The sequence below is a fragment of the Pecten maximus genome, chromosome 7 (assembly GCF_902652985.1).
Source record: "Pecten maximus chromosome 7, xPecMax1.1, whole genome shotgun sequence".
NCBI classification, from domain to species: domain Eukaryota; kingdom Metazoa; phylum Mollusca; class Bivalvia; order Pectinida; family Pectinidae; genus Pecten; species Pecten maximus.
Genome location: NC_047021.1, coordinates 28,026,137 through 28,043,360, shown reverse-complemented (window position 1 = coordinate 28,043,360; position 17,224 = coordinate 28,026,137). Strand labels below are relative to the sequence as shown.

The window sequence follows — 17,224 nt, the reverse complement described above, 5'->3', positions numbered from 1 at the left end:
CCTTCAGTACGGCATATTTCTCTGTACTTATTTAATGAAATGAGATTTAACTCTATGTATTACAAATCAAATACACTTAATTGTTGTGTCTATTTCGCTTTCTATCCGATCCCGGGTCAGACAGACCCGCTACGCTATTGTCCTGTTCCATTCTAATATCCTAGAGGTCACTTCCTAACCATCCGACCGGTCGGACATAATGGTATGTAGGAATATTGATAATGTTAATTCTTGTATATATATATATACCGCTATAATGTTAATGCATTAATGGACGTTCTACTGTTAGAAACAATGGGATGCTCGTGCTTATATCTCAGTGGAATGGCAGCCAGTCGTACACCAATGTGTACCTTGCTTATAAATGTTTACAACAACTGTTACGGGACGTTCGAATCTATCAGAGCATGAGATTGCCATTTGTAGACTCCTCTATATCTATCGTGTCTAATACCTATATCTGTATCAGTGCTGTGGTCGAGTTACTTATCAGTTCTGTAAACAACCTTGGGATTTCAATATTGTTACTCGCCCTGTTCACTGATATAGATATAAATCATATTTGCTCATTTAGCTTGCTCTGCTTGCCACTACTGTAGGCAGGTGAGGTGAGTCTCGGTAACATCGGCTGTCCCTGGAGCCCACCAACCAACTCATCTGACCGATCATCGATCTCTATCTATTATCGATCTCATTCATTTTTAATTTTTACCTGGACCGTTTGTCTTACAAACGAGTGGTGAGCCAGCTATGGACGTTAATAATAAGGGAATATATACTGATTGGTGGTCTGTCTCGTCTACAATAAAATGTATTGTCAACAGGTTTGATTTGATTGTTGAATGAGCATTGCGAGACCAGGAAAGCGCAGTACATGTTAACATAAAAAATGGATGTGTCTTATGTTTTCCTGTCAATTTATTCGTCGATGTTTTATATTTTATGATTATGATCCGGCAGTCACTGATGTTAGAGGCGATAAGACTAGACCTAGCGATAACATTCTTTATAAGGGATCCCATGAAATTATCAATTATTACAAGTAAACTTCTTGTGCTGTAACATACCGAGTCTGGATTGCATGAAACCTGTCTCTCCAGAGCTATAAACTGTCCCCAACTCCTAGGTGAATTCAGGGATAGTTTCTACGCCGGGCGCAGAAGTCATTAGTGGAATGATAGTTACAGTCTATGATGATGAATTACCGCAATTTTAGGTCATGAATTTATGCTAGTTATTCATGCAAGGTCTTTTCAATGGTACAAGGCAGAGGCGAGGATCGGCGTACGCGTTCTATGATTACACACGGAAATAAACAAATTAATAATTTCAATACGTATACAGACACCAATACAAAAAGCTCGAAGCAACTAAAATGGATATTAATGAAATGCCTATGTTGGCTCGACCGAAAGCATGTAAAGGTATAAAGAGCTCATATGAAAGCCCGTCTGTCACTAGTATCAACTTTGACAAGAAAATTGGTGCCCAGTGCCTGATCGACGGAGAAATGGCGCTTGGTTCGTGAAATACATGGTAGAGACACGCTATGTCTCTTTAGGAACATAATGCTATAGAGAACTTAGCTCGCAGCGAAACTTTGGAAAGTTTACTGGCTGTCGACACAGCTAACGACAAAAGTTAATGGTAATGGGGATATGCTTTGAAACTGGAAGGACCTGAAGGTGCCAGGTACGGCAGAGCGACTTCATGGCCGCAGTGTCACGCACGATTACTCTCAGAAAATGGCGACACCACTTTCATCTATAACATTTAAGTAGCCTCCTAGTTTTCGAGTCCCTTGCCCACGTGAAAGTGTGAGTTGTTAATGCGATAGGGGTCTGAGTTGAGTACAAATCCTTTGTTCGTTACACTAGTGTAAAATTGAAAGTCAAACCCAGATAAACACACTTTTTTGCTCCAATGAACTTTAGAAAATTGTGAACCGATTTTATCAAAATTGAAATCTAGAATTAAATTTTTTCGATGGTTGATCGGACATTAATACGAATGTTAAAATTATATTTTTTCTTACGAAATACGATTAATTTAAAAGCTATATACTAAAGATGCTCGGATAAAATTTCATTTTTTTTTTTCGGGTTTTAGGTAGTAGTTTTTAGGTTTTAATGGCAAGTGACAGTAATTGTTGTTCATGAATCAGCGCACACGATATTTATATATCCTAACGTATAATATTGTGTATTCATATCGCGATATATTTATTGTATCAAATTTTAACATGATACACCTTAGAATTTGAAATGCTGATATATACCTTAATTACAATATTGTAAATACCTAAAGTGTCATAAACTAAATATTTCAAATCTTGTGGATTCCGGAAAAAAATGAATTTGAATATATATATACACTGTATATATAATGTTTGGTAAGATATAATTATTGAATTTTCTATTTTTAAGATTGCTGAACATGGCATATTTAGTTTCATTTTCTCGTAAATCTATGAAAAATAATAATTCTATTGATAATTAATCATAATATAATTAACACAAGAAATAAAATCTATATGTTCAAGTTTCCAATGATAAGAAATTTGACAAGTCTCGAGGTCGGGTATGTCAGTATCTGCTAAAGTCCACACCATGAAACAAAGTACAGGCTGGAACCAGTCAGGCGGACAATAGAGTTTGACATGTATGACATATCTGGATCTTTTCAAACAAACAAGATTACATATTTCTGGAGGCCAGTTTGATGGCGAATCTGATAAGTGACCGGTGGTCAGTATCAACCCTGCAGGAACTAACCACAGAGCACCAGACGTTTGACTCACCGACGAAATTCGGTGATAAAACAAAACCCTGAGCCATACACAGCTGTAGATTATACAATAGAAACCCTGTTTTTGTCAACTTTGATTATGTCTTAGTTTTGATGAAGCCCCTGAAGCAGTGGGCATGGCCTAGCAGATCCGTGTAGGATTGCCAGATACACACCCTGAACATCTACTACCGCCATCCGGCCCTTCTAGATTAACATTGTACCCACCCTATCCCACCTCAGGAATGTTTCACGCCTTCCGAGTTATGACAATTTGACTCTTTTCGAACTCGATTCCAAGCAGACGGATTAAAGAATATTATTTCCTTGATAATTACAATATATAATTGAATACTTACGTTGTGGAGTTTGTAGTATAAACCACAGGCGTTACACACGGGGTCACCGTTAGCGTTACGTCGCCATAACGTCGTTGTCGACGTTCCACAGTTGGCGCAACTTGTTCCCGCCCTTCTGGCTGCTGACTGTAACAAAAAAACATCAAATTTCCATTATGATAATAATATACTCGTGCTCTTTTGATCTAGTACAGAGATTTATTTGAAAACCTGGATGAGTGTGATGATAATGCGATGTGTGGAATAGTGATAGATTTTTCCGATAAACACTTCACACGTTTGGAGACACCAGCCGCTGTATGATTCTATGATTCATTAGAGATAATATCATAGATTTATATTTCAAATACATGCATGATGACAAATATTACAGAAATAAAACGGATCAGTTCTGTAGTGGTATATTTTATGAATCGGTCTACACAGTAAATAAAGTACTAGTACAATCTGTTCCTAATAGGTTTGCTCCCAACAGCCAATATTTCACATCTGTTACAACCAAACATCAACATTTTATAACGATCGGGTCGATTTGCTTAATGAACGACGATGATAGTGGGGTTTAGACTGCCTGATAGAGAGAGATGCGACTCGGGTTTATTATTGTATAGCAATAGACATAGCGGGTCTAAGCCCATGTTTACACACAAAGTCCCTGCCTCGCGGATAGCGATGTCGTGTTAGTTTATACAGTACAAAATAACAAGAAAATAAGGAAACTGAGTGTGGCCGAGTTATCCCAGGGCTATCACTACACGTTCTGTATATGTGTACAATACACGGTGGTATATTGGAGATATCCGTTTCAATGTACATTCTAAATGAATTTTAGGGCGAAGCAATGATCTGTAACGCCGAGCTCTACCCCTTCAGCTACAACATATCACTAAAATGACTACTCCGCCTTACTGACACTCATGGCGCCCCTAATACGGTCCTGAGAGAATACATGAGCACCCTCCGGGCCCACTGTGTGACAGAGTATAAAAAATTTAATATTTGAATTTCGTATGTAAAACGATAGTAAGATGTGTATAACCTTCAAACCACTCGGCGCCTTTTACCTGAACATGGCTTTTAACAAAAGAAGACGGAAACCGCACGCCTTCTTACCCTCGCTTGACATATAACCAAACAAAACCCATCTTACGCACACGCTCGGATCTTTGTTTTGTGGCGGAAGATGACAATTCGTGACAGTGACCTGTCTGCCCTGTGCTCACATCAGTAATGCGGCGTAATCTGAGCGGAGTGCTACCGGGTAGGGTGCACGCTGAACGGAGGCACAACACAAAGAACGAATTGTTTCAAACCAAAATATTTTTGTAAAAGCAACAAGAAGACAAACACTATTCATTTCGTTAAATTGGCAAATTCCCACCGCTATAGGAGAGGTAAACTGTTTTAGGCTATAACCGGCTACACACGGCCATTATAACTAGTTTCCAAAGAGTCAATAGATGTTGTTAAATGCCTGTTTATCAAGTTCAACTTCTTCGGGGCTTTATGAACACTGAATTCTATTAACGGTGTGCTTAATTTAACAAACTAATATTGTAAGAAGGGTATTATGCCGTTTCGGTGCCTACACAAACTAACCAGAGCTTCCCATAATTACCACTAGCCTATGGCCGAAGATAGTGAAAGGGTAATTACTAGTTTTCTTTTTCCTCAAGTTTTAGAATTTCTCGAATCAAAACATTTATTTCAATTTTAAAGTACAAAAAGAAATAATAGACTAGTAATTTGCAGTGTTAAATGTCAGGAAAAAATATTTATTATAATTTATAAAGAAAATATACAGTGAAATTCAGGCAAGTAAAGTAAAATAAATCTCGTTCTGCCGATTATCTCGTTGATTATGTTGTAAGTGTCGTATTTATGAGCGAGTGTTGACGTTCCTTATTAAAGATATCATAGTAAAGCCTTCACCTAACATACCACCCACCGGCTCACAGCAATAGCCAACAACGATGATAGAAATTCAAACGATTAGATTTCAATCGAGGTGGAATCAAAGCGATCATTTAATACCAAATTGTTCAAATCGTCAATTTACAATCTAACATCGAAGAATATCAACGACAAATTGTACGATTGTCCCTTCCTGACAGCTTCGAGACGATACCGTTGTATAAGCTTAAATAACAGTTTGCCTCATAGACATATCTCAATTATTCGATTTGACCAAATCAGATGGCACGGCTCATAGGTTGGTTGGAAACTCATCTACATTTATGTTTAAATTGAACGAACAAACAAACATTTGTATTCGTTCTTTAGGCATTGATCAGTGGGGCTGAAAATCGTGGTTTGTTTCGAAGTTAGATGTTGGCGATATTATTTAGCCCATATCTAAATTGGAGCGAGATAAAGCGTCTACGATGACATAATTCACTTCAAACAAGCTCGAGCGAGTGTATTGTCTGACGTCACGACAAAACGTCACGGCTCGCGGAGTGTCGTTGTATGTTTCAGTATTCTCTGATGAATATTCTGAGACACATACGACCCTAGTATCTTCTTTCTTTTGAATGTATCGAAATGTCCCACTAGATAAAACGATACGACATGAGCCCTGTACTGCTACCTTATCTAATTCATCTTATTGTTTAAAGTCGTCCGTACATAGAAAGACTGGTTCTCCGCTGTTAATCGCTAAATCTTGCACCTCCAATCTCGTATCTAGATCGGTAAATATGCCATCTTTGGTCTCAACTAAAGAGATCATTACAAAGCCAGGTTCTAACTGATCTACCCAGAACAATGGATTCCAATACGGTATTTGCTCAATGTTGAATTTAAAGAAATTTGCCAATAGATGATCAAATGTATTTCAATCGTGTTGTTTTAAACATAATATCTCTAAGGAATAAAATACACGACATTTAACCCGTCCAACGGAACAAAATATTTATTCCTTTTGTTTCAGAATATTTCTTTGTTTCTTTTCGCGCTGATCTTTAGCGATAAATTATAAGGTTTTGTACACGATGTTGTTTGTTCCTCGCTGTGATATATATCTAGCTACAGACAAACAGAATATGCTATGGCACGGCACTGGACGCCCAAACTACAATACGTAGAGTTTTATAAATCATAACCCGAGGCTTTATAATTTGAACTCTGTCAGCTGAGAAATTAAAAAGAGACTCTGCATTCCCTGCCCAGGGCTTGATCAGATAATGTACAGATGTACATATACACAACGAAACACTGCTTTGCCTGCAGGACAATAGTCACCAACATTTAAATTCAGTTCTTTGATTTTTCCGACTTTAATATAGAAATATAAAGAATCAAAGACTTGTCCCAATATAGTTAGAATATGTTTAGTAACATATATCACAGAGTTTTTACGTAATGTCACAAGAACTTCGTGAACATCTACACCTACCTTAGTACTGATAATATCGGCTAGGTCAACCCGACAATCTACCGAGACCGTAAATATATTATGAGATTTCAAGATAAAAGACAGCATTTTAATTCTTTATGTCATACATTATTTTACCGTTTGTCATTAAATGCAGAGTAGAATACCATTCCATTTTTATAGTTTTTAAAATAAATAAAATTAAGAATGATATGATGACAAAAATAGAGAGACAATAACTTTATTCCGAGTTAATTATTCACACTTGTATTTAGTTGTTGTGGTGCGCAACGTATATAATGGGTAAATATCAACAATAGACAAGATATTTCGCCTGTGAAAGTTTTAAAATATTTATACTATATCCGTCAGTTCGAACGCTCAATAACGCGACATTTTTAAACTACTGGTCATGGCTACAAATTCACAGAATAATATACTTCATAACAGACTTGGGATACATATTAATAAATTATTCATTTCATAAAAATCATTACCGAAACACAAACTGATAATTATCATAAATATGATGTTCATTATATCAGGGATTGATTTTAAATAAGTTATACTTGTATATGTGGGAATATTTATGGAAACAACAACCTGCGGATCTGAGTGATGCCCTCCTGTGTAGCTGTGGCATGTTATGAATCTAGGGAGTGCTGAAGCCGGTGCCAGCAAGCTCAGTTTCCAGTTCAGATAAATAAAAACACAGACAGGATTGATAGTTTCTAGTTGTGGAGGAAATAGAGGCATAGACTATTAAACATTTCCAAGGCAGGGAATGATTTAAGTGGGAATGTGTAAACAGCTGGTCAAGAAATCAAACAGCCACACATCTGTAAACTTGACCAGTTCATCCGGAGGTGTCATAGCGTTTAGTAAACCGGTAGAAATCTTTATACGGTGACTATAACGTGATAACGATAGGGGAGCTGTTCATTTAAACTCCATTACCTACAGATTAGTGTACACCGTACATGTGAATTATCCCTCGTATCACCGATTCAGTGGAATTCAATCGCTTTATAAAAACCGTATGAATTTATATCAGTTTCCATTGAATTCGCCGGTGTGTATAACCACGCCTCTGCTACCGACTAGAGCTGAGAGTGTAAATAAACTGAGGACCACCTCTATTGACGACTGCCGAGAGAACTCTTCTTAAGGACGGGATTTATTTGTGTTATCACATCAAACCAAACAAATGAGCATACAGACGTATTAAGAGTTCGGTTTACAGTTGTGTCCCCCCTCTAATCCTAGTATCGATACAATCTAGACCTTTTCCGTAACACTGTTCGTGGCACGCGCCGTTCACCTTCCGTTATCTCATTCAAAAGAAATTTAAATAAGTGTTAAAATATATATTGTTAAAAATAAAGTTGTGATCGATAAGAACAGCTGATATGGGATTATTATATCTACACACACAAAGTTAAATCGATCTGTTTGTAGTATAGTTAGGACTGTACCGTCCACTAAATTATCAAGTCTGTGTAAATCCGACCACAGGTCATTATATTTTTTTAACTCAGCCAGTTTTCTCGGTGGAATTGTAACCCTGAAGCCAAACTGAGTGTGTTGAAGTAAATCCGACTTTTGGTCGGCGCCAGGGCTAGAAGCCTAGACAGGAGCGCCCACCCACCGCTGTTTTCGTGTAAAGGCCCCGCTGTCACGAAAAGGGAATTCCTCAGTCAACCAAGCAAAAAACACAGACGCCTGTGTACCTATTACACAGTGTTATACTCCTTAGTACGTCCAAATCTTCTTTCTCTTTCATAGATGGCCTTCATTTCCCCTCCTTACGCAAACATTTATAAATATTTTTTTCTTGATTTTTTTTCATCAAGTAAAAACGTACCAAGATACACGAAGATTTCCTGCCATTTTATCAGATTTAAAGAAAACAAAGCTTATCTTTGAGGAAATATTTATGAAGAAATGGTTAATGTTATACTGATGACTGATCGATCCCCATGTGTAAAGCTCCTGCCTGACGCAGTGATTTGTTCAGCGAATGGGCGTTTTTCGACATGCATATCTCGGCGAGGAATAAACCGGAGTGAAAATAAACATATTGCTTCTGAGCTGACGGGGTGTTAAAAGCTGTGTGGAATATAGGATGTCTTACTGTTATAAAGTTACACCCCAGTGTCTCTATTGGTAAAATCATGACCACAAACGGCGGCACACATTGCATCAGGAACGCACATACAATTTATTATAAATTATACAAAACCGAACACGGTAACGTCAATCGGCGTAATTGACGTCATAATATCCATAAGTCGCTCGCGGAATAATTCTAAGTGTGAAAAAAAGAAGTTTTTAATGTTTGTTAGGGTGGTCTCGCTTGCTTGCGTGTTATTACCCATGGGAAATCCTGCGTTATTACATTGTCATTAAAATTCTAGTTCCCGTGGCCGGCCGGGTTCCACTTGCATGGTTTACCGTATCCGGTAGCGTTACAGTGTACCTCCGTACACGTATTCTCAAACAGAATACGTAACATTATATTCTTTATTCAATTGCCTCGGTATATGAATTCGAGTCGGTGATATATCAACTATTAAAATATAAATCAATGTTTCATACTCGAATCATTAAATTTACATGACGTTTACAAACTAAAAAAGTACATTATTAGGGCTTGCTGCTAAAAATCCTAACATATATAAAATATCAAACTCTCGGCTGGTGTCTCCGTAATTATTGTCATTACGCAATACGTTTAGACTTTTATAGATCAAGTAAAAGACGATAATCTATCCGGAGATTTGTTAACTAGAAGTGTATGGATGTGCGTGTGTTTGGGGTGGGGACGGGGGTGGGGATGGGGTGAAGTACTCACCAGGCGTCGCTTCGGTTTGATGAGGGGTCGATTCTGTCCGTTCATTTTATGGTAGAGTCCACATGCGTTACACAGGTAGTGACCCGTCCCGTCCCTCCGCCACAGCGGAGTGGATGTAGCCCCACAGTTGACGCACTCTCTTCCTTCTGAAACAAATACTGAAAAAGGTAAAACCTCTGTAATTGGGTATGTAAACATCAATTAAACATAATACAACAACAATCGGAGACACAACAGACAGACAAAGTTATAGCCTATAATACTGTGATTTTATCAAACAAATTACTGCTCGTTTTTCATATGACAAAGTGTTCAGTACTTGACTGACGGTAGAGGCACATGTAAAACAGAGAAACAGTTTGAGTATAATTATGAGTGTATTCATTTAATTGCAGTGCCCATAAGGAGGCAAGCTATCATATAGCTCACGTAACCAGTCATAAGTACTTTACTGAGCGGAGCCGGATGGCGGGTCCGGATTGTGTTAGGGTGGCCAGGTTTGGCCGTCGTCACAGCCACCTGTCGCCAGTGGTACTTGACCCAGCGAGCGCTAACACAAACTCGTACATTTCTTTTACTACTCCCCCTAATTAGCAGGCTCATAGTTATAAGCCCCACGGCTCGATCACTATGTTCAATTTTCAACTTTTTTTAAAGTATGGGTGTCACACCCAACAGCGCACTTGGGTACGGGTCAGACGGAGAGGCACACACTCTATGGGAAGTGAAATCGGGACAAATGGACAGTCACGGACACCTACGGTGACTAGAGTCAGCGGACAAATCTCTGGCCATTATAAGATTAGTCAAAATATCTATAAATACTTTCCATATTCATTAGAGCAAGTTATATCCTATTCAATACAGAGGCGATGATAAACAGGTGTTTCTAATACAACCTTAAAACCTGGCGCGACTTTTCTTCAGTAGACTTTAAGTGTTATTTGTTTAATCTTGACATGGTTGAATTACTCTTTAGTAAGCCAAGTAAATTTATGATTTATGAAAGAATTACGGACATACATCACATCATAAGATATGTTGACATAATTCATTTCCCTATTCAAGAAAAAATTGAATTGCATAAACGACTATTTATCTAGGGTAACTAGCATGTCGGGCAATTACAGAATGATGTACGAGAGAGAAGCACTTTGACACTTTAAGTTTATCCTCATTCATTGCATAAAATTTCGTTCTTTTTCGCTTTTCATTTAAGTAGATAAATCCGTCCTGATACCATAGAATTACTAGCATTGTGTTGTGTTTACAAATGGCCAGTAGAAAGCCCCTTGTATCTTGTACATATTTATACACCAGTATCGATCGTAACATTTTCACACATGGTTTCCAAATACATGATTGGTTATTTTTACCCAAAATGTTATTTGTGGACTTATCTATAACAAAAGCTAAAATGGCACTGACAATTGTGAGGTTGAGATAGATAATTTAAACGATTTGTTTGAGTATAGTTGTGTAGTTTTAACCGCTGGGATTAATAATTATTGATCCTAAACTTCAATTTCAAAGAATTGTTGGATTCAGCAGATGCGTCAATGCCTTGTGAGAATTGAAAGCGTAATGAAGGGTCCCCATTAATTATTTAAAACGTTGCCCTAAGAACGGGATTTGTTCGCAAATTCAAGACACAGGCACCTGTCGGTGCACCTCCAAACTGCTGACAACCTGTGATATAATTTTTCCTGGTCTCCACTTGATTTGACAATAACAAAATAATTTTAATATTGACGTATTTAAACTATTCTTTATGAATTTAATAAATATGATTATTCCAATGCGTGTATAATTTTTGACAATATACAATCAAATAAATAATCTCAATTATATAAAACGTTACTATATGAGATTAATAATTTTATTAGAAAATAAATATTATTGAGTGTGTCTTTGACTCGTCCTTACCCACTTACTGCTGTCAGTAGTGCTAACAGGGAATCTCCTCACCATTTTTACACATGTTGATCAATTAACAAACCACTTACGCGTTATGAGGCGAAATCTGACTAAGTATATCTCACTCTCACAAGCACGTTCATTTGTAAACATGGTTTTCCCCTTTATTCATAATTAGAAACAGACTTCACGCTAACGGGCAACATATGCTTTTTATAAAACAACCACTATGATATTTCATAAGGGATCCCGATGGTGTGAATGGTGGTTATGGTAAAACAATCATTTGAAATACACTTGGATACTAAAACAGAGTCACGCCCTGAAAACCCATGTGATCAACTGCTTGAAATATGACGACTAGCTGTGGGAATTTAATTATAAGTTTTAATTATAATCATACGTTTACATTTTTAATTGAATATGTTTTTATTGATGTGATAAATTTTATTTCCTTTTCATATTTATCTTTCAAATGAAATATATATTTGAAAAAAAAAATCCGTTAATGAGATGTAGTTTTCTAATCTGATTATTGTGAAGAGGAACTACATAGGCTCACGTTTTGTACTATTTGTCAAACTGACTACCGGTCCCCCGTGTGTCATCCGGAAAACCGGAACACCTCGAGTGTTGCCAACAGTTTTTAGATCAAGGACTTGAATACTGACTAAATGTAACAGGAAACTTTCTGAGGTTTATCTGATGCACGTCTAAATAAGACGTCCCTTTAGATTGAATCGATGTTTGTGTTAAAATATTTCCAAAATAAAACCTATATATTATATAAATATTTAAAGCTCAACCAAGCCTTTTCCACTGTCCCCATTTATACCAATAGACATTAACATGTTCATATCATGAATTATTGCTGGGTTTATATTGCTGATGACATTTTGTAGTACCTATTGTTAGAAAAAAAACAGACATTTATTGCTAGTCGATCTGAACATACATTGTTGATTCTTACACATTTAATTCTATGTGTTTATATAACTATTCCGCACCACAATAAAGCGACCTAACCTTGAGATCAGAATTATACATCCTGCATTGATACGAAACTGAAATAGTATCATGCAAATGATTATTTCCTCCATAGAAATTATAGAATGATATGTGATAATGCAATAGAAATTATAGAATGATATGTGATAATGTAATTATATTTACCTGCACTTGATCTTGTCTTTGTGCGGGGTCGGGATAGTGCGGACGTAGCTTTAAAAACACTAGCGGCGTGGAACCCGAGGGGGCCGCTGGGGTAGTCCGAGCTCCCAAAGGATGGGTATGTTGGGACGGGGTGTGCAGTGTGGCTTCCCCCATGACTCCCGAAAAAAGAGGAGCCATTTTCCTGGGAGTCGTGCTTGTGTGATGGTTTGTTTTCCGGGGTATATTCTGTCGAGGTGGCGACATTTTCAGGGGTACCGTCTTTGGGTGGAGTTGGTGGGAAGTTGAAGGAGCTGGATGCGTTTGAGGTAGTCGGATGTACAGAGAGGGGCGCGGCTGGATTCGGGTGTGACAGGGACTTTCCAGTGAAGGGGCTCATCCACTGATGGGCGGCATGGGGAACCATGGACTTACTGTCGGTTAGCCAGCTGTGTAGGGGGTTGTGGAAATGTGGACGACATACCTGGCTTCCACCTGTAACTAACCAAAAGAAAAAATATATTATATATCAAAACATAATTCATTCTATTAAATTTGAAATTATTATATCGCGAATCTTGTTTTTGTTAAAGTATGTTTCTCGCTAAATGAAATATAGTCGATGATTGTACAATTGTATTATAATGTAACATTTGTATTATATATGGAATTTTATTTTATTTATTAACTGTAAAATCACAAATGATGCTGAACTAGTGTATGAGGTTTCTGCTCCAACCCATTTCTCAAACATGAATTACGCTCTTAAATACAACAATACAACATTTTTCATCTAATGACTGCAATATTAATGTAATATAAATTCAATCCAAATGGCTATAAATTAAATTCCGAATTGTAATGTCGCGTTTTCTGAAGGGATAATGACATTTTTTCGTTTTAATATTATATTATATGATTCATCTTTGATTCATTACAATCTTTTTTTATTATAAAATTAAATAGTATTTGGATTTTCCTGGAATTATACAGAAGTCATAATATAGCTACAAATTGCCTGTAGAATTTAAAACAAACATATGTCATACATTTAAAATGTTTGGCTATTATTAGGTTTGTATAAAATGATGTCATTTTAACTAACTTAAACTATTGCATGGCGTGTGGATATGTGTATACATATTGAAATAAAACATGCTGATTTTTTTTTAAATTGACCCAAGTAGGAGAAGGAAATGTGAATTCCAATCATTTGTATTCTGGTCTAGAATTAATTTTGTACTAAACGTTGTTTTATTTCCAACATTATTTTGTTTGTACAATTGTAAAAATTCAAATTATTCCGTCTGTTGCTTTGAAGTATGGCGTGTCAAAAGAAAATCATACCTCCCTATCAATGCTGATTGTTTGTACATGGTAACAAATTTGTTTCTGCGAATATTATGAAAATATTTATTGCATTCGAGATATCTAATTTTACCATTAACCGTGCGATAAGGTACATGTACACATGCCTGTATCCAGTTCTCCCTGACACATACGGTATATTTTTTTAATATGATTTATATTTATGATTTTATATCACAAAAATATTTATTCTCAGAGTGTTTAGACATGTTCTCCAACTAAATTAATTGGTAAGAGTCATATTTCGCACTTACATGAAAAATGTGGCATTTTTAAGATTTTTCATTTTTGACCTACATGGGGTGTGTAAAGAGGGAACTTGACGGATAAATCCCACGCTCTGGGACTCGGTTTTGGGTTTCATGTATTTCTACTGAAGCACATATCATGATGCTGTTCTATGTTTTTCCCTTTCAATTGGTACAAGACAGCCGTGGGGCAGCTTGAGAAATGTAGTGGAAAAGTAGGAACACATTTCTACAGTAGGATTTCTACCTTTAAATTGAGGCAAATTGTCTTTCAATTAAATTAATTGGCGGGTAATTAGAATCAGAAGAGGGTCTGGATTTGGGGAGGGAGCACCAGACGGGTTTGCTCCGTGGTCAGACCCCGATACAGGGAGCAAGGACGAGACAGGCCGGGGACGGGGTTAATTGGCCCGCCCATGGGGAGATCGCTGGGTCCCAGGGAGCCAGGAGAAACTGGTATACAGCGGGGGTCCAATTGGGCACTATAAACCTATCGCTTCGCAGCTGAGGCAGCCGAAACTTTCACAACCTACAGTAATTTGTGACAGCGTCTAAAAACGTTTGGCAGCAAAAACATCTGGAATTCCGGAGAGAGTAATTAATAAACTAATTCTAATACATCGAAAGGGGCTAAGGAAATGACAGCCAAAGTTGGTAGTTGAATTTAGAGTAGGTTTTGATTTAGAACAGTCGTAAAATCAACAGACACCAAATATATTTCTCCGTGGAAAATGTTTTATATGAACCAGAGGAAAACGTCGCCGTGAATATTGAGGAATTCATAAATGTCCTCTTTATATGTCAATTGTTTTAAAGTCAGCCGTATTTATATAGCGTAGTTAATTTGCCGTGTAAAACAATCTGAGAGTAATTGCCGGAGAAATTGAAAATGAAACGGTATCCCAAGCTCCTGGCGGGGCAGTGAGGGACTGTATACTTAGAAGTCAGAAGCTGAAACAGTTGCGCTGACAATGTAGAGACCTCGGTGACGCCGGACTGCGAATTATCACATACTTCCTCGACATAAAATAGGCAGCAAATTAAAACAATTATCTAAAGTAGCGATTTTCTCTTTTTTGGTGCTAAACCAACACATATTGTGAAAATGTCATTCGTTATAGAGTGTAAAAATATTGACAATGGTTTCTAATAATTTACAGTGAACAATACATATTTACTTAATTTTATCCAAATCATATCCTATATTTAATTACGACAATTCTATTTTTATTTTTAATTTAATATAAATATTGATATTAACTGCAACTGTTACCTTGCTTTTTTATTTTATTTTTAATAAAACAATATCAAATGAATCGATGTTTTGTTTACCAAGCTTACATAATTTTTAATGTCTTTAAATTGACAAGTTTGTTCCGTGAAGTCAAGTGAAGTTAATTGGTAGGTGGCTTCTGGGAGAATTTTTAACAACTACGCGTTTGATTCCACACAGAGAAGTTTACGCTCGAAACAAAAATTACAATTGATCATGCTATATTGAAATTAGAGACCTACGGTGTATATAAGAAAAAGAGAATTATACGGCAGTAGACTGGTCGTTTATGCTTGTAGGACTTCAGGAGACTACTGTAAGAGTTCAGACTAATACATGGACCAGATCGGGTTCAATCGCTTCCGTTTTTCAACAGTCTCTTCACCCGAAATTGGACACACGTGAAGTAGGCCTGTCAGTAGACCCACAAGTCTTTAACACCGTATAATGTCAAATCGCTTCAGAAATACATTATAATCATGTCTAAATATCAAAAGTCATATGTCTGGGGGTACTGACAAAATGTCGGTTTGGTTTTACGCCGAAGACAGGCGTAAGCCGCTGTGACTATTTCACAATCCGATTTATAGTATTTGTTTTTATTTCCGCGATTTGTCAAAATGAGATTATACTTTTAATTCCTGTGCCGCTGGTTTAACTCGCTTCAATTACAATATATCATACAAATATTCCTACCGTGAACGAGACACAAAAATGTAAATGTTTACGTTTGTGAAACTATCTGGCAGACCCGGGATAAACTTGTTCTCTCGAGGGAGACGGCGAGCTGTGTAACGTTTATATGTGTATAAATAAATATTGAATTTCTAAAATAGAGGAATTACAATTCTAAATGTGTATGATACTTCCATTAAAACTCCTTATGATTTACTTATTGCCTAATGTAAGCAGAATGTGGTGGTTTAATTTATGAAATAGTATTAATTTGTTGATATGTATTCCTTGAAGCAATTCCTATTTTTCTTAAGTAATGTTTAGTACGGAAGTAAATATATCTTACAAAAAACTGTTGACAAGAGTTTTATTTGATGCATATAAATTATCTATTATTATAAATATCATTTATTATCAATTCTTATAAAATAACATGAATTCACTTGATAATTATTAGATAACATAGACTTATCAGAATTATTATGATTTAATCTGATATTTTATCTATATGGATTTATGTACAAGCTTACCATGTGAAGGTCGGTACCCCATAGCTCGGGGATTGGGGTAATATCCTGCAGGGTTCATGTGTCCGCCGTTAGAGTCCAAAAAATGGGGGGTAAACATGTCCCCAATATCCTCTGATGGCAGCAACCCGGAGGTGTTTTCGGGGTAGTTCCGTGGGGCTTCGGGCCCTCGCAACCAGGAGGCAGCGTGCTGTTCACTGGGTACCTCCATCATAAATAGGCAAATACACTGATAAGTCACAACAACTGGTGAAAACTCTCAAGTCCTGATCGCTTATCTTCAGATGGTTGGTTGAAGATTTGAGTAGCCGTGTAAAAATCCAGTGAGGATGTTGGGTATCTGTTGTATAAAGGAGTTCGCTCGTGGTCTGTCTGATTTCTCGATATCACCCACTTGGTTTATCTACAATAAAATACAATAATTACAATGAGGATTGTTATCATCGGTCAGCACTCGCCATAAAATCCAACACAAAAATATACCGAATTATTTTTAAAATATATCAAAATAAATAGTAATACAAAAATTCATTATACATGCAAAAAAATCAAATAAAATTATCAAAAATCACGTTTTAATCTCGAATCATCACTATAGCGGTGTTGTAGGCCCGGTATAACAGTAGCCGATAAGGCAGTGATGATAAGACTCAATGACGGTTCACGGATAATGTTGTATGTATCCGTGATC

At 36.8% G+C, this 17,224-nt stretch overlaps 1 protein-coding gene across 5 annotated transcripts in view; it reads right to left on the bottom strand.

Moving 5' to 3' along the window:
• LOC117330447 (transcription factor GATA-3-like) overlaps positions 1-17,224 on the bottom strand; it is a 43,047-nt gene that overhangs the window by 5,369 nt on the left and 20,454 nt on the right. For 2 of the 5 annotated variants that reach the window (XM_033888731.1, XM_033888729.1), the window contains exons 2-5: positions 16,537-16,936; positions 12,467-12,943; positions 9,377-9,534; positions 3,147-3,272 (exon numbers count right to left, since the gene is read on the bottom strand). In XM_033888731.1, the coding sequence (XP_033744622.1) occupies positions 3,147-3,272; positions 9,377-9,534; positions 12,467-12,943; positions 16,537-16,747 (972 nt within the window). In that variant the 5' untranslated portion in view covers positions 16,748-16,936. Of the gene's footprint in view, positions 1-3,146; positions 3,273-9,376; positions 9,535-12,466; positions 12,944-16,536; positions 16,937-17,105; positions 17,200-17,224 lie in introns of those variants that run through there. The other 3 variants (XM_033888730.1, XM_033888732.1, XM_033888733.1) reach the window with 3 other exon arrangements.